This window comes from Triturus cristatus, chromosome 1_1, assembly GCF_964204655.1.
Source record: "Triturus cristatus chromosome 1_1, aTriCri1.1, whole genome shotgun sequence".
Classification (NCBI taxonomy): Eukaryota; Metazoa; Chordata; class Amphibia; order Caudata; family Salamandridae; genus Triturus; species Triturus cristatus.
The window spans coordinates 2,721,520-2,738,438 of NC_140579.1; the positions used below are offsets into that span (position 1 = coordinate 2,721,520).

The 16,919-nt window shown below is 47.7% G+C and overlaps 1 protein-coding gene and 1 long non-coding RNA gene across 2 annotated transcripts in view; one reads left to right on the forward strand and one right to left on the reverse strand.

Moving 5' to 3' along the window:
- The window catches only part of LOC146869048 (E3 ubiquitin-protein ligase TRIM39-like), a 148,500-nt gene that overhangs the window by 85,373 nt on the left and 46,208 nt on the right, over positions 1–16,919 (reverse strand). Inside the window, exon 3 of the mRNA XM_085643865.1 lies at positions 7,526–7,756. Coding sequence (XP_085499991.1) covers positions 7,526–7,756 — 231 coding nt within the window. The remainder of the gene's footprint in view (positions 1–7,525; positions 7,757–16,919) is intronic.
- The window catches only part of LOC146869049 (uncharacterized), a 220,729-nt gene that overhangs the window by 70,395 nt on the left and 133,415 nt on the right, over positions 1–16,919 (forward strand). The window contains exon 2 of the long non-coding RNA XR_014979365.1: positions 16,037–16,153. This is a non-coding gene — a long non-coding RNA (uncharacterized LOC146869049). The remainder of the gene's footprint in view (positions 1–16,036; positions 16,154–16,919) is intronic.

Consider the following 16,919-nt stretch of genomic DNA (forward strand, 5'->3'; position numbering starts at 1 on the left):
GTTTTCAGCCAACTTTATATTAAACTAATAGTGAATAATAGATCACTATTCACAGTTAGTGTAGTAAAGATGGGGTACGAGGATCTAGAATGAGAACTTCTGTAGCAGATGTCTTAAATAAAAAAATGCTTCTAAATGTATGTAGGGTACGTGCTTGGGGATCGGAGTGTGGTTGTCTGTTTGTACGTGTGAGCATAAGTGTTTGTAAGTAAAAGTGAGTGTCAGTGACAGGTAGTGTGTGAGAGCCACTAAAAGGTAGTGAGTGAGAATAAGTGAGAATGAGTGGCAGTGATCATGAGAGTCAGAATGAGTGACAATAAGAGTGAGTGCACAAGTGAAAAAGTATGAGTGAGTAGGAGTTGGAGTGAGTGTGAATGAAGAAGAGAGAATGAGTGATACAGAGTGTGTGAGAATGACAATTAGAGCAAGTGAGTATGAGTAAGTATGTTGGAGTCAGAGTAAGAATGAGTGAGAGTGAGGTAGAATAAGTGAGAATGAATGATTGAGTGTGGTTGAGTAAATGTGAGGGAGAATATGATGTAATGCTAGCTAGTCTGCCATTGGCCCTTACATACTGAAGGTAATTTGTGGCTTATAGAGGGACCCATAGACAACTTCTACTGCTGGAATACTGGAGGCAATTGTAGGCATGGACAAGCACCTGTGAAAACCACTGCTACTGGCACATGGCGGCAATTGTTGGCATGGCCAGGCACCTGTGAAAACCACTGCTACTGGCACACTGGAGGCAATTGTCTGCATGGACAGGCACCTGTGAAAACCACTGCTACTGGCAGACTGGAGGCAAGTGTAGGCATGAGCAGCACCTGTGAAAACCACTGCTACTGGCACACTGGAGGCAATTGTTGCCATGGACAGGCACCTGTGAAGACCACTGCTACTGGCACACTGGAGGCAATTGTAGGCATGGGAAGGCACCTGTGGAAACCACTGCTACTGGCACACTGGAGGCAATTGTCGGCATGGACAGGCACCTGTGAAAACCACTGCTACTGGCACACTGGAGGCAATTGTTGGCATGGTCAGGCACCTGTGAAAACCCCTGCTACTGGCACACTGGAGGCAATTGTCTGCATGGACAGGCACCTGTGAAAACCACTGCTACTGGCACACGTCAGGCAATGTTTGGCATGGACAGGCACCAGTGAAAACCACTGCTATTGGCACACTGGAGCAAGTTGTTGGCATGGACAGGCACCTGTGAAAACCACTGCTACTGGCAGACTGGAGGCAAGTGTAGGCATGAGCAGCACCTGTGAAAACCACTGCTACTGGCACACTAGAGGCAATTGTTGCCATGGACAGGCACCTGTGAAAACCACTGCTACTGGCACACTGGAGGAGACAATTGTTGGCATGGACAAGCACCTGTGAAAACCACTGCTACTGGCACATTGGAGGCAATTGTTGCCATGGGCAGACACCTGTGAAAACCACTGCTACTGGCACACTGGAGGCAATTGTAGGCATGGACAGGCACCTGTGAAAACCACTGCTAGTGGCAGACTGGAGGCAATTGTAGGCATAGGCAGGCACCTGTGAAAACCCCTGCTACTGGCACACTGGAGGGAATTGTCGGCATGGACAGGCACCTGTGAAAACCACTGCTACTGGCACACTGGAGGCAATTGTCGGCATGGACAGGCACCTGTGAAAACCACTGCTACTGGCACACTGGAGGCAATTGTTGGCATGGGAAGGCACCTGTGAAAACCACTGCTACTGGCACACTGGAGGCAATTGTCGGCATGGACAGGCACCTGTGAAAACCACTGCTACTGGCACACTGGAGGCAATTGTTGGCATGGTCAGGCACCTGTGAAAACCACTGGTACTGGCACACTGGAGGCAATTGTCGGCATGGACAGGCACCTGTGAAAACTACTGCTACTGGCACACTGGAGGCAATTGCTGGCATGGAAGGGCACCTGTGAAAACCCCTGCTACTGGCACACTGGAGGGAATTGTCGTCATGGGCAGGCACCTGTGAAAACCACTGCTACTGGCACACCGGAGGGAATTGTCGGCATGGACAGGCACCTGTCAAAACCACTGCTACGGGCACACTGGAGGCAATTGTCGGCATGGGCAGGCACCTGTGAAAACCACTGCTACTGGCACACTGGAGGCAATTGTAGGCATGGACAGGCACCTGTGAAAACCACTGCTACTGGCACACTGGAGGAGACAATTGTTGGCATGGACAAGCACCTGTGAAAACCACTGCTACTGGCACATTGGAGGCAATTGTGCCATGGGCAGACACCTGTCAAAACCACTGCTACTGGCACACTGGAGGCAATTGTAGGCATGGGCAGGCACCTGTGAAAACCACTGCTACTGGCACACTGGAGGGAATTGTCGGCATGGACAGGCACCTGTGAAAACCATTGCTACTGGCACACTGGAGCCAATTGTAGGCATGGGCAGGCACCTGTGAAAACCACTGCTACTGGCACACTTGAGGCAATTGTAGGCATGGGCAGGCACCTGTGAAAACCACTGCTACTGGCACACTTGAGGCAATTGTTAGCATAGACAGGCACCTGTCAAAACCACTGCTACTGGCAGACTGGAGGCAATTGTCGTCATGGGCAGGCACCTGTGAAAACCACTGCTACTGGCACACTGGAGGGAATTGTCGGCATGGACAGGCACCTGTCAAAACCACTGTTACTGGCACACTGGAGGCAATTGTTGGCATGGACAGGCACCTGTGAAAACCACTGCTATTGGCACACTGCAGGCAATTGTAGGCATGGACAGGCACCTGTGAAAAACACTGCTACTGGCACACTTGAGGCAATTGTAGGCATGGGCAGGCACCTGTGAAAACCACTGCTACTGGCACACTTGAGGCAATTGTTGGCATGGGCAGGGACCTGTGAAAACCACTGCTACTGGCACACTGGAGGCAATTGTTGGCATGGACAGGCACCTGTGAAAACCACTGCTACTGGCACACGGCAGGCAATTGTTGGCATAGGGGGTAACTGTGACAAAATACTGGCACTAGCTCATTGGAGATGCTTCTTGGCATAGGGGAGGAAAACCATGACATACCGGGGCAACAAACACAAAATTCTAGTCCTGATGTACTAGATGTAATTCCACCCAGCGGCGGTTTATCTATGGGGGCATTGCCCCGCTGTATTTGCTGCCCCTCTGGACCCTAATATGCATTTATAAAGTTTATATTACTGGCCACGGTGCTCATTTTACAGCCACGGGCCGGCTGCACATTGCAAGCAGCAGACTTTCAATTTATGAGTGGGCGGGGGGCAGGGCATCATTATAGACGTCACCAGAAGAGTGTCTGGGTCTAAAGATGAGTAAGCGCGCATGTCAGGATGGATGGGTCATCTTCCTATAACCAACCCGACATGTGCACATAAGGCCTCTCCTACCCGCACAACTTTAGGGAACCAGGGATCACATCTGCAGCCTCCCCGGTCTCCTGAGGAGCGATGACTTAGCCTGCTCCCGCCAATCCGGACGCTGCTCTTATGCTGTGAAGCAGCTTCTGGATTGGCTAAAGAGGCGGAGAGTAGGCCTAGTCTCGGAGGCAGCAGGTTTGGCTTTACAGAAGGACATGGCCAATCAGAGTATGGCTTTACTATGAAGCCATGCAGTGGTTGGTTATTTTCTATCCCTGCTGCCTTTCCTTCAGTCGCTCTACTGTTACCGCCTCATCATCATGCCCAGCCCAGGGAGTAGCAAAGAGGGTGAGAAGCGCTGCGAGTAAGTAACGGTTATGGTAATAAACTATTTTACAGGATTAATGTTTTCTCAAGATGTTTTACAATACTGAAAATTAACCTGGTAAACAGACATACGAGATACCTGAAAAGATGTTCAGAATATGGTATAAAAACATCATGAAAACGGACCATGAAATTGAAGGGTGTAGAGAGCTAAACAAAAGAGGAGTGAAGAATAAAATCACATGGGGAAGCCAGATGAGTGAGGCACAAAAATATACATCTTCTGATTGGTAAAATGTAGACTTCATCATTTAAGTGAACCATGAAACCTCGGAGATGATCTAACAAGTTCACGTACCACTAAAATGGTAATAAAGTATGACTTCAGGATGGTAAAATTTTAAAGTAATAAGCAAGCGTCCCATGGCCGTATGTTGGTTCATTACAGTAGGACTTCAGGATGATATATGTTTAATAATAAGCAAGCGTCCTGTGGTCATATGTTGGCTAATGTTTAATGAAATTACTATCTAGAATGATGACGGAGAAAATCAACAAACATATAAAGCAGGGGTCTGCAACCGATCGATCGCGAGCTATTGGTAGCTCGCCAACAACCTGGTAGCTCGCAGCCTGACTCCACTTTTGTATTCTGTCATTGCAGTTTTGTTTATTTTAGGCCTTTTTGGCTTCTTATCCATTCTTGCTCGCTGTCGCACACACCAACTGCTTCCATTGGCTATTAAGCTTCGCTGGGGAGTGGTGGGGCAGAGCGAGTAACATCAGTCCTGCATGAGCAGTGTTAGACCGCCCACCATCAGTGACTGGTGCGCTTCCAGTCCATGTTGGTCTCTTCTCATTGGTTGACATACAAGGTGGGATATGCAGTCTTGGATGTGCGTACACTGCCTCTGCCAGCATCCTGCGTGCTGCGACTATGTCTGCAGCACTTGAATAATGTAGGTTTGCTAGTGCGGCGGCTGTGGATGAGAAGCTTTCTCAGGAACAGAAGTGCATCAGCTGCTTTGCTAGTGCGGCGCCTGTGGATGAGAAGCTTTCTCAGGAACAGAAGTGCATCAGCTGCTTTGCTAGAGCGGCGCCTGTGGGTGTGAAGCTTTCTCTAGAAGCAGAAGTGCATCAGCTGCTTTGCTAGAGCGGCGGCTGTAGATGTGAAGCTTTCTCTAGAAACAGAAGTGCATCAGCTGCTTTGCTAGTGCGGCGCTGTGGATGAGAAGCTTTCTCTGGAACAGAAGTGCATCAGCTGCTTTGCTAGAGCGGCGGCTGTAGATGTGAAGCTTTCTCTAGAAACAGAAGTGCATCAGCTGCTTTGCTAGTGCGGCGCCTGTGGATGTGAAGCTTTCGCTAGAAACAGAAGTGCATCAGCTGCTTTGCTAGTGCAGCACCTGTGGATGTGAAGCTTTCTCTGGAAACAGAAGTGCATCATCTGCTTTGCTAGTGCGGCACCTGTGGATGTGAAGCTTTCTCTGGAAACAGAAGTGCATCAGCTGCTTTGCTAGTGCGGCGCCTGCGGATTTGAAGCTTTCTCTAGAAACAGAAGTGCATCAGCTGCTTTGCTAGTGCTGCGCCTGTGGATGTGAAGCTTTCTCTGGAAACAGAAGTGCATCAGCTGCTTTGCTAGTGCGGCGCCTGTGGATTTGAAGCTTTCTCTAGAAACAGAAGTGCATCAGCTGCTTTGCTAGTGCGGCGCCTGTGGATGTGAAGCTTTCTCTAGAAACAGAAGTGCATCAGCTGCTTTGCTAGTGCTGCGCCTGTGGATGTGAAGTTTTCTCTAGAAACAGAAGTGCATCAGCTGCTTTGCTAGTGCGGCACCTGCGGATGTGAAGCTTTCTCTAGAAACAGAAGTGCATCAGCTGCTTTGCTTGTGCGGCGCCTGTGGATGTGAAGCTTTCTCTAGAAACAGAAGTGCATCAGCTGCTTTGCTAGTGCGGCACCTGTGGATTTGAAGCTTTCCCTAGAAACAGAAGTGCATCAGCTGCTTTGCTAGTGCGGCGCCTGTGGATGTGAAGCTTTCTGTAGAAACAGAAGTGCATCAGCTGCTTTGCTAGTGCGGCGCCTGTGGATTTGAAGCTTTCCCTAGAAACAGAAGTGCATCAGCTGCTTTGCTAGTGCGGCGCCTGTGGATTTGAAGCTTTCTCTAGAAACAGAAGTGCATCAGCTGCTTTACTAGTGCTGCGCCCGTGGATGTGAAGCTTTCTCTAGAAACAGAAGTGCATCAATCATGAACTCCATCCACTCTGGAGCAACCACAGACCCCTGCCCCCACCACCTCTATTCTCAACGCATTCATCAACAAAGCCACCTTTACTGATCAATGGAAACATGCAGAGGTCACACCGCTCCTCAAGATACCCTCCGCCGACCCCAGCAAACTCAAGAACTACCGCCCCATCTCTCTGCTCCCCTTCCCAGCCAAAGTCCTTGAGAAGGGGATAAATCACCAACTCACAGAGCACCTGGAGAGCAACAATCTGCTGGACACCTCCCAAACTGGCTTCCACACCCACCACAGCACCAAGACGGCCCTGATCACCGCCACCGCTGACAGTAGGTCCCTCCTCAACCGTGGGGAGACAGCGGCCGTGATCCCTCTCGACCTCTCAGCAGCGTTCGACACTGTATCTCACCACACCCTCATCAAAGGAATCTGCCACATCCGGATCCAGGGAAACGCCTTCAAATGGATCACATCCTTCCTCACAGGACGAATCCAAAAGATCTTCCAACCACCCTCTGCTTAGGAACCCAAGAGAATAATCTGCGGCGTCCTTCAAGGATGCTCTATCAGCCCCACCCTGTTCAACACATACATGACGCCTATGGCCGACATCATCAGAACTCACGGCCTCAACTTCATATCCTACACAGACGATGCCCATCCTCTCGCTCACAGAAAACCCTTCCACCACCAGGGCCAATCCCACAGCTGCATGACGAGTGTCACCGACTGGATGACGACCAACTGCCTGAAGCTCAACACGGATAAGACGGAAGTGCCAATTTTCTGGGAATAACACCTCCCTGTGGAACGACACCTGATGGCCCTCCTAACTCAGACGCACACCCACACGCACACCCACACTGACAGACCACACACGCAACCTCGGCATCATCCTGGACAGCAAACACACCATGAAACGCCAGATCAATGCAGTCTCCTCCGCCTTATTCCTCACCCTCCACATGCTCCATAAGATCTTCAGATGGCTCCCCATCAACACCAGGTAAGCTGTCACTCAAGTTCTAGTCACCAGCTGGCTGGGCTACGACAACATGTTCTATGCAGGACTCATCATCCAGCTCCTGAATGGATTCCAGACGATACAGAACTCAACTGCCAGACTCATCCTGGACTTCCCCGGGAGGAACCATATCACCCCCACCCCAGGAACCTTCACTGGCTCTCCATCCAGAAAAGATGCCAATTCAAGATGTTGACCAACGCCTATAAGGCCGTACACAACCAAGGACCAGCATACATCAACCAACGCCTGAACTTCACCAACCCACCAGACACCTGCCCTTCACCTGCCTTGCTCTCGCTCACACTCTCCACATCCACCGAAGCAACAGTGGAGGATGTTCCCTCTCCTACCCCACTGCAAAGTCCTGGAACAACCTCCCCCTGCACCTCCGAACATCATCCTCTCTCCCTGAATTCAGAAAAGGAATCGAGACCTGGCTTTTCAACTGATCCCAGCAAGAGCCCAGTGCCTGGATATCCTCACGGGTGATTAGCCGTGCTCTACAAATCCAAGTAGATTGATTGATTGATATATCACCTTCAGGAGTTCCCACGCTGGCTCCTCACACTTCTTTTCTATTGCCGTTATCAGGGCGTTGAGAGAGGTGATTTGATTGGACAGTTTGGTGATATTTGCATTTTCTACCATGGTAATTTTCTTCTCCATCTCCTCCAGTTTTTCACAAAGTGTTTGCTCATGTTCTTTCAGGAGTTGCCGCAGTTTTTCAAACCCAGATTCAATTTTATTCTTCTCAGTTCTTAACTTGTCCTGTCATAAGCAAAGACACAAAAGCTGGTTAGATATTAAAAAGTTCAGGGGGAGGGTCGAGGGGTTAATAGGTACTTTAAAAAATCAGAACACTAGCGTGCTTCTCCCAATTTCTGAACTGCAGCCTCTTACTACCTTCACTTTTACTGTCTTACATCCTCCTCCCAGTCCTGCCCTCCCCCTGTCCTCAGACACCTCACAAACTGTGGGGAGGTCAGAATTTGTGAGGCTGCAGAGAAGTTAGATCCATAAAGAAAGTGCAAGGAAGCGAAACACCACAGGCAGAGACAGTCAAAGACCCAGAGACAGGCTGAGTGGAGACTGGCTGAAGTCAAGTGTGAGTGGATGTGACTATCACAATAGAATTTAAATGAGGGGGGCAGGAAGTTGGAGCCCTTGGGATGAAAGAGAGGATGTAGGTGGTGTGCATGCTGCCCCTGTCCCGCCAGGACACTGGAAATGTTTGCTCAGAAGGAGACGCAGAGGGTGTGTCCTAGTAAGGCTCTCATACAGAGTGAGGGGGAATCACTGATGTGGATATTTCCCATTAAGAATCATAAAAAAATTATGTGTATTCTGTTCTTGAATGGAGAACTACCAGATAAAATCAATGTTACTGCACTGGTTTCTGTCAGTAATTCAGCAATTCCTATAGAAAATGGGTGAGGAGGATAATTAGAAATCTTGTCCTATCCCAAGATAGGAGCCTGTGTGTTATCAGGTGACGTACGTCACACTGGAGCTTAGAGCAGGAGTCTGTGTGTTATCAGGTGAGGTACATCACACTGTACCTAAGAGCAGGAGCTTGTGTGTTATCAGGTGAGGTTTGTCACACTGTAGCTAGGAGCCTGTGTGTTGTCAGGTGAGGTATGTCACACTGTAGCTAGGAGCCTGTGTGTTGTCAAGTGAGGTTTGTCACACTGTAGCTTAGAGCTCGAGCCTGTGTGTTGTCAGGTGAGGTATGTCACACTGTAGCTTAGAGCTGGAGCCGCTGTGTTATCAGGTGAGGTATGTCACACTGTGACCTAGAGCAGGAGCCTGTGTGTTATCAGTGAGGTACGTCACACTGTGACCTAGAGCAGGAGCCTGTGTGTTATCAGGTGAGGTTTGTCACACTGTAGCACATTACACGAGCACAACCCCCTATCTGTACAGTATTGACGCAGCACAGCAGCACAACCCTAAACCTGTATACTAGTAACACGACACAGCAGCACAGTCCTCTACTTCTATACTCGTGACATATCAGAGGAACACAACACACTACCAGTGTACTATTGACACAGCACAGGATCACAACCCTCTAGCTGCATACTAGTGATAGATCACAGGAGCACAACCCTCCACCTCCATACTAGTGGCATTGTACAAGAGAACAACCCTCCACCTGTATACTAGTGAAAGATCTCCTATGCTGTGTCACTAGTATACAGGTAGAGGACTGCATGTCAGTAATGTGTCACTAGTATACAGGTGGAAGGTTGCACTGATGTGCTGTGCCATTAGTATACAGGCAGATGGCTGTGCTCCTGTAATATGTCACTACTATAAAGGTTGACGGATGTACTCTTGTGCTGTGTCACTAGTATACAGGTAGAGGTTTGTGCTTCTGTGGTGTGTCATTAGTATACAGGCAGCGGGTTTTGCTCCTGTGGTGTGCCACTAGTGGACAGATAAGAAAGGTATGCTCATGTGCTTTGTCATGCTCCTGTGATGTGTCAATACTATACAGGTAATGCTCCTATGGTGTGCATCTAGAATACAGGCAGAGGGTTGTGCTCCTGTATATGTCACTAGTATATAGTTGGAAGTTTGAGCTCCTATAGATGTCAGTAGTATACAGGTAGGGGATCCTGCTTCTGTGTTGTGCCACTAGTTTACAGGTGGAGGGTTGCGCTCCTGTGGTGTGTTACTTGTATACAGGTAGAAGGTTGTGCTCCTGTGATGTTTCACTAGAAGACAGGTGAAGGGCTGTGTTTCTGAGATGTGCAATTAGAATAGAGGTAGAGGTGTTTGGTCCCGTGCTGTGCAACTAGTATACAAGTAGAGGGTGGAGCTCCTGTGATGTGCCACCAGTGTACAGATGGAGGGTTGCGCTCATGTGCTGTGTCATTAATATACAGGTGTAGGTTTGTGCTCCTATGCTATGTCGCTAGTATACAGGTGGATGATTGTTTCTCCTGTATGTGTCACTAGTACATAGGTGGAGGGTTACACTCCTGTGTTCCACCAGGACACAGGTGAAGGCTTACACTTATGCGATGTTTCACTAGTATTCAGGTGGAGGTTAGTGTTCCTGTAACGTTTCACTAATATGCAGGTGGAGGGTTGCGATCCTGTGGTGTCATTAGTATTCAGGTGGGGGATTGGACTGCTGTGCCACTACACAGGTAGACAGTTGTGCTCCTGTGCTGTGGCACTAGTACACAATTAGAGGGCTGTGCTCCTCCTTTGTGTCACTAGCATACAGGTAGAGGGTTGTACTCTTGTTATGTCACTAGTATACAGGTGGACGGTCGTGCGCCTGTATATGTCACTAGTTTACAGGTAGAGGTTTGTGCTTATGTGCTGTGTCACTAGTATAGAGGTAGAAAGTTGTTCTTCCTTGATGTCCGTAGTATACAGGTAGAGGGTTGTGCTCCTCTGCTGTGTCACTACTATATGGGTAGAGGAGTGTGCTCCTGTGCTTTGTCACTAATATACAGGTAGAGGGTTGCACTCTTGTATGTGTCACTAGTTTACAGGTACAGTGTTGTGCTCCTGTGCTGTGTCACTAGTATAGAGGTAGAAGGTTGTTCTTCCTTGATGTCAGTAGTATACAGGTAGAGGGTTGTGCTTCTCTGCTGTGTCACTACTATAGGTCACTACTATTGTTTCCAGTCCAGGGAGGACCTGGCTTGGCAGTTCGGACTGGACTGTTCCCATGAGGCACAGGGTCAAGACTGATTTGCATATGGCTGGGTTCAAACTGGAATGGCATGGTGAGCAAAACGATGGATTTAGGCCCAGATCGCTGTACTGGGGTGAATGTATGACATTGTTCTGCATTCTGTCCATCAACTGTTGTTTTTGCATTTGTCACTCCGAGTGGGACGGGTGTGCCCAGACGTGGGTCCCGTGCTCTCCATGCCACTGAAATCAAGCTATCCTGGCTGAAGTGGGGTGAAACCCAGAAACCGGTCCTAGGATGCTTGTTTCCAGTCCAGGGAGGACCAGGCTTGGCAGCTCCGGCTGGACTGTCCCAAGAGGCACAGGGTCCAGACTGATTTGCATATGCCTGGATTTAAACTGGAAAGGCATGGTGAGCAAAAAAACGATGGATTTAGGCCCAGATCTCTGTACTGGGGTGAATGTATGACATTGCTCTGCATTCTGTCCATCAACTGTTGTGTTTGCATTTGTCGCTAGTATACAGGTAGAGGGTTTTGCTCTTGTGCTGCTCCTGTGCTGTGCCACTAGTATACAGGTAGAGGGTTTTGCTCTTATGCTGCTCCTGTGCTGTGTCACTAGTATACAGGTTGAGGGGTTTGCTCTTGTGCTGCTCCTGTGCTGTGCCACTAGTATACAGGTAGAGGGTTTTGCTCTTGTGCTGCTCCTGTGCGGTGCCACTAGTATACAGGTTGAGGGTTGTGCCCCTGTGCTATGCCACTTGTATAAAGGTAGAGGATTGGCCTCCTGTGCTGGTTCACCAGTAGAAAGGTAGACGGTTGTGCTCCTGAGCAGTGTCACTAGTATACCTTTAAAGGGGTGCGCTCCTGTGGTGCGCCACAAGTATACAGCTAGAGTCTTGTGCTTCTGTGCTGTCGCTAGTATATTGATACAGGGTTCTGTCCTGCATGTGTCACTAGTACTAAGTTAGGGGGTTGAGCTCCTGTTCTGCGTCACTAGTATAGAGGTGGAGGGTTGAACTCCTGCGCTGTCACTACTATACAGGTAGGGGGCTGCGTCCCTACGCTGTGACACTAGTATATCTGCGAAGGATTGTTCTTCTGTGATGTGCTACTAGTATACCTGTAGAGGGTTGTGCTCTCGTGCAGAGTCACTGTTTGAAGGTAGAGGGCTGTGTGCCTTTTGTGCGGCTGAGTAATCCTGCTAATATAACACGTGCACAGAATCCTAGGCCTATCTTTGGTAATGTGAGTTTCAGAACCTGTTTGGTGACCTGGAGAAGCACGTCAGCCGTGCAGTCATAACCAAGATAACACTACTTCTCATGTCCTGAGTTAGCCACCTAATGTGGTGGTCGTAGCATCCCAAGTTTTGTGGATCATTAGTTATGTCCAGACCTCTTTCCGTGTCCAAAGAGAGTTCAGTCTCCTGTACTGCTTTAGAAGAGTTCGAGACACTTGCACTAACCTTTCGTGTGCATTTCCAGTGCATGTACGTACGTTGGATGTGCAGCACGTGTGGTGATAGAAACAGTGTATGGTGAGAGTCCAAGTATTGGGGCCAGTGGCATCCATTTTGTATCCCTCTGGTTTAGATGGAGGGTGGATACAGCTTCCAAAGACAATGGAAGTGCATTGGCTGCATTCCTGTGTCTTGAGGTTGGAGATCCAGATACTAAAGTGAGTGAGGATGGGACAGGACTCCCCTTGGTACTGAAGTTTAAGTCCTTGTTAAAAAAGCGCTCCGGATTAGTTTTCCGGGCGCACTGCCATTTAGTAGATGGTACTAGTGATGGGTGGGACAGCAGTTTCTGTTGTTAGGATAGGAATTATTTAAGCAGTCCTGGTCCTGAGGAGGCTGTCCTACAGACGCACACAACTGAATCCGCAGCTACTGGAACGGGTACACCGACTACGCCACCACCGAGTAGGTACACCAGGATAGAGACATCTTCGGTCTGAGTAATATAGATTTTGCCTGTATGAGCCCTTTGAGGCAAAAGCTGTTGAACTGATCTATGCAGTAGCCAGTGGGTGACATATTGCAAACTGAGTCTGTGCTTGAATAATGTCTATGCCCATATGACATCAATCAATTAAACAGAATTTAAAGAGCGCGAATTCCAGAAGAGAGGCTGCGGTCCGTAGGTGGGGGGAGGTAATACCAGGAGTTTGCCGCAAGGTAGGAGAAGGAGTGCCCTCCACTGTTGCTTCTGCGGGTGCGGGGAGTGTGTGCGAGGGAGAGGGAAGCCGAGAGCAGGTGTCTGGAGGGTTGGTGGAAGTTCAGGCGGTGGTGGATGTACGCTGGTCCTTGATTGTGAAGGGCCTTGTAGGTTGGATGAGCATCTTAAATTGATATCTTTTCTGAATGGGGATCCAGTGGAACATCTTAAGGTGGGGGTGGTGTGGGTCTGTTTGGGGAGGTTAAGGATGAGTCTGGTTGCTGAATTCGGCAAGGTTTATAGTCTCCTCAGGGGGTACTTTGTGACTCCTACATAGAGTACGTTTACGTAGTCCAGCTGGCTGGTGTCTAGGGCTTGAGTGATTGTTCGTTTGTTGTGGACGATGAACTATTTTAAGATTTTACAGAGCATGCGAAGGGCGAGGAAGCAGGCAGAAGAGACTGCATTGATCTGGTTTTCCATGGTGAGCTTGCCGTCCAGGAAGATGCCACGGTTGCAAGCCTGAACTGTTGGAGTGGGTGCTGGCCTTAGTTTGTTAAGCCACCAGGAGTCGCTCCACGGAAAGGTGCTGTTCCCAAAGATCATAACTTCCGTCTTGTCTGTGTTATTTTAGGTAGTTTTTTTTAATCCAGTAGGCGATGCCAATCCTGTATCTTTGGAAGTTGGCCTTCATGGTGGAGGGGTCTTCTTATAGTCAAAGGATGAGCTAGGTGTTGTCAGCGTATAATAATATGATGTTTATTCGGTGAGTTATGCTGATGTTGGCCTAGGGAGTCATGTAGATGTTGAACAGAGAAGGGCAGAGGGACGCCGCAGATGATGTTCTTGGTGCTGAGGGGAAAGGTGGTAGGTGGATTCTCTGGGGTCTTCCGGTGAGGGAGGATGAGATCCATTTGACAGCATCTCTGTCAGATCTCACCTTAGTTTTTGCATGAGCGATAGGGATTTCCCGAGATAAGTTTCCAACTTTACCCACCACCGAGACCGCCCAACACTAGTCAAAGGCAATCTAGGTTAAATGGAGGAAGAGGGGATGGGAAGAGAAAGGTCACAGGTCCTACGGAGTCAGTGCAGAGATGTTTATGTTATCCAGATATATTCTATATGCCTTCTGAGTAAAAAGGAAAGGAAAAGTTGGAATCAGTGAATCTGCTATTACGATAGGTTCTAAACAGCATGTGTCTATATTGCTTAATACTAGTGTAAGGAAACCTGAGTAAATCCCCTCTTCCGTTAAGTAGGCAAATGACTGCATATAATGAAGTATCATACAATCTAAGGAAATAAGAATAGAGAGTAAAGGTTTATGTGGCAACAGGAATCAAGAACACCATAGATCCTATCTACATGTGTGAGAGTTAAGTATACCTTGTAACTTTCTGTCTGTGGGGCAATAGAAGGCTCAAACTACAGACTAGAAAAGTCGAAAAAATGGAATCAAAGGGAAAACGAACTTCCATATACAATTTCCAACTTTGTATCTCTTCTAGTCAAAAAAAAGGTCAAAAACATAATACAACAAGCATTGGAATAGCCAATAGGTCTCGCCTTTGGGACCGTATAAGTATTTAGTTATGCGGCACAATATCCTTGTTGCAATAACATTAACTGTTGCATGGTTAAACACTTATAAGGTCCCAAAAGCGAGAACTATTGGCTATGCCAATGCTTGTTCAATCTGGTGAGCGCCATTTACTTTGAACATTTATACTATGTCACTATCATAGACATAGAAACCAGATCTTGGTTCCAATTTTTTGAAAACAGATACGCATGGATTAAAGCAGAGAAAGTGCACGCAAAATACATACACGTGAAATACATTTGGTAAAATAAGTGGTCATAATAAGAACTAAACAATTATAAAAACCCATAGTGCCTTTAACATAAATCCATTAACTGCAAAGTGCATCATCAGACCACTGAAATATACATGCAATGTATAGAATTGACAATTGTAGTGGAAATGTATCGATTTCATTATATAAGAACATCTGCTGTCGTTGTCATATCTTAAAAAATTGCGCAAACCCCTTTCGTATAACATTTAAAATTGAAGCATGCTGCGTAAACATGAGGTGTCAGGGAGATAGGATTAAATACAGCTGATCCCTTAATTAGCATAGAAAACGCTCAAGGCTAAACCCGTAAAACACACTTGTAATTGAAATAAAATGCATGGCTGCTCAATGCCGAGTTAAATATTAACAAGAAGGCGCGATTGAAGCTTAAGATCAATAGAACATATGCCAGACTTTCGAAATGTGACACATAATGTGTGTTTATGATCTCAAGTGCCAAACGATGAATAGCATGTTGAAACAAGCGGGACTGTAAGTCCCATAATGCCTCATTTTAATCACATGCAAAATGTAGAACAGGCAAGGAATAATCCAAAGGCACCTATAGTATGAATAGCGTACAAACTCGTCAACCAAAGCTTAGCCTACAAAGTTATGCTAGTGTTCAGAAAAATCACGTGCCATGCAACACACTATAAGTGAATACGCATCTTCACCACTGAACTCCGGACACGGGCGCCAGGGGGATTCCGGATGGGAAGGAATGTAAATTAAAAAAACATCCTAATAGTGTTAATGTCAAGTGTTCTCTGCTGCCTATGCAAATTCATTAAAGTGTAGGGTCGCGGCAGATCTTTGTGTAAAAATTTACGAGCCAAGCAAACCTCACCATTGGCATTTCTAGTCAGGGGAAAACAAAGACACAAGGACAGACAGACAGACAGACACACATACACCCCCTCCCCCACCCCCCACGCCCCGCGAGAGGCACGCAAGGCTTAATGTGCCTTGACAGAAACCCACGCGGCGGCTGCGCGCGTGCACGCGCACGCAAGCTTGAGGCCAGGAAAAGCCTGTAGAAGCACTTTCAAAAGCCACTCACTAAATTTCTCGCAGTGCATGCGCTGGCTCAGCGAGACCTAAAAATATATAGAGCCTTAGTAAGTTTCCGTGTACTTAATTCTTTAGTGTCTTAGAGACAAGAATTATTATGGCTCTTACATTTTGTCCTTAGGATTATCACCACCATGTGCCAGAATGGCGGACTCCTGAGGCGAAGTACTGTGATCTGATAATTTCTGCATGAAACTACACTTATCATCAATTAAACGCAGAGTGTGTTACCACCAAGGAGACTGGAAAATGTGGTCCTATGAATGTCCTGGTTTTCCTTTCTTGTCTCTGCAGGGATGTTCAGGAGCTGAGCGGGAGCGGCCATGCACGATACCGTAAAGCAAGAGAGAAAGCCGATGAAAACACAGCTGAGGAGGCAGAACATGGCGTGTAGTGACCTGGAAGTAGAAGGTAAGTTAACCGACGGCAGGAAGGCTGTAGGTACAAACACTAGAATGCCAAGCAGCTTCATGCCGGGTGAGGCAGCTCCGCCCCTGCCACATCCGATATACGGCTCGATAATCTCCTTAGGTTTCGATATGATAAAGCCTGTTGATAAGGTTGTGGTAGGATACGGTGCTGAATGCTGCTGAGAGGTTGAGAAGGATCAGAGCTGTTGTTTCTCCCCAGTCAAGGAGGGATCTAATGTCATTAGTGGCGTCGATCAGGGAGGTTTCAGTGCTGTGGTTGTCCGGAATCCAGATTGGGAAAGGTCCAGAAGATTGTTGATCTCCAGGTGCTCTATGACTTGATGGCCTTTTTGAGGACTTTTGTGGAAATGGGGAACAGAGAGATGGGATGGTAGTTCTTGAGTTTGCTGGTGTCATTGTAAGATTTCTTGAAAAGGGGCTTGACTTCTTGACATAGTATAGACATTAGCACTCCTATAGAGGGTAAAGGGAACCAGAGGTGGTGCTAAACTTTTTTTGGGATTGTTCATTGCAACCCTGCAATTGTACCTTTATTGAACTGTTTAGTATTTTTTTGTGGGGAGCTGAAAGGACTTTATTTCTTACTAAAAATAAGAGCAGGGGTAGACATTACATTATTGTGTCTGTTGGTTGACTGTTTAGTTCTGAATGCTTGCCTTGCCCTCTACTTCAGTGAAAAGACTTTGACTGCTCGATCTCACTATCGTAAGAATCAAGTGCAGAAAGGGATGTCCTTGGCTCAGTTT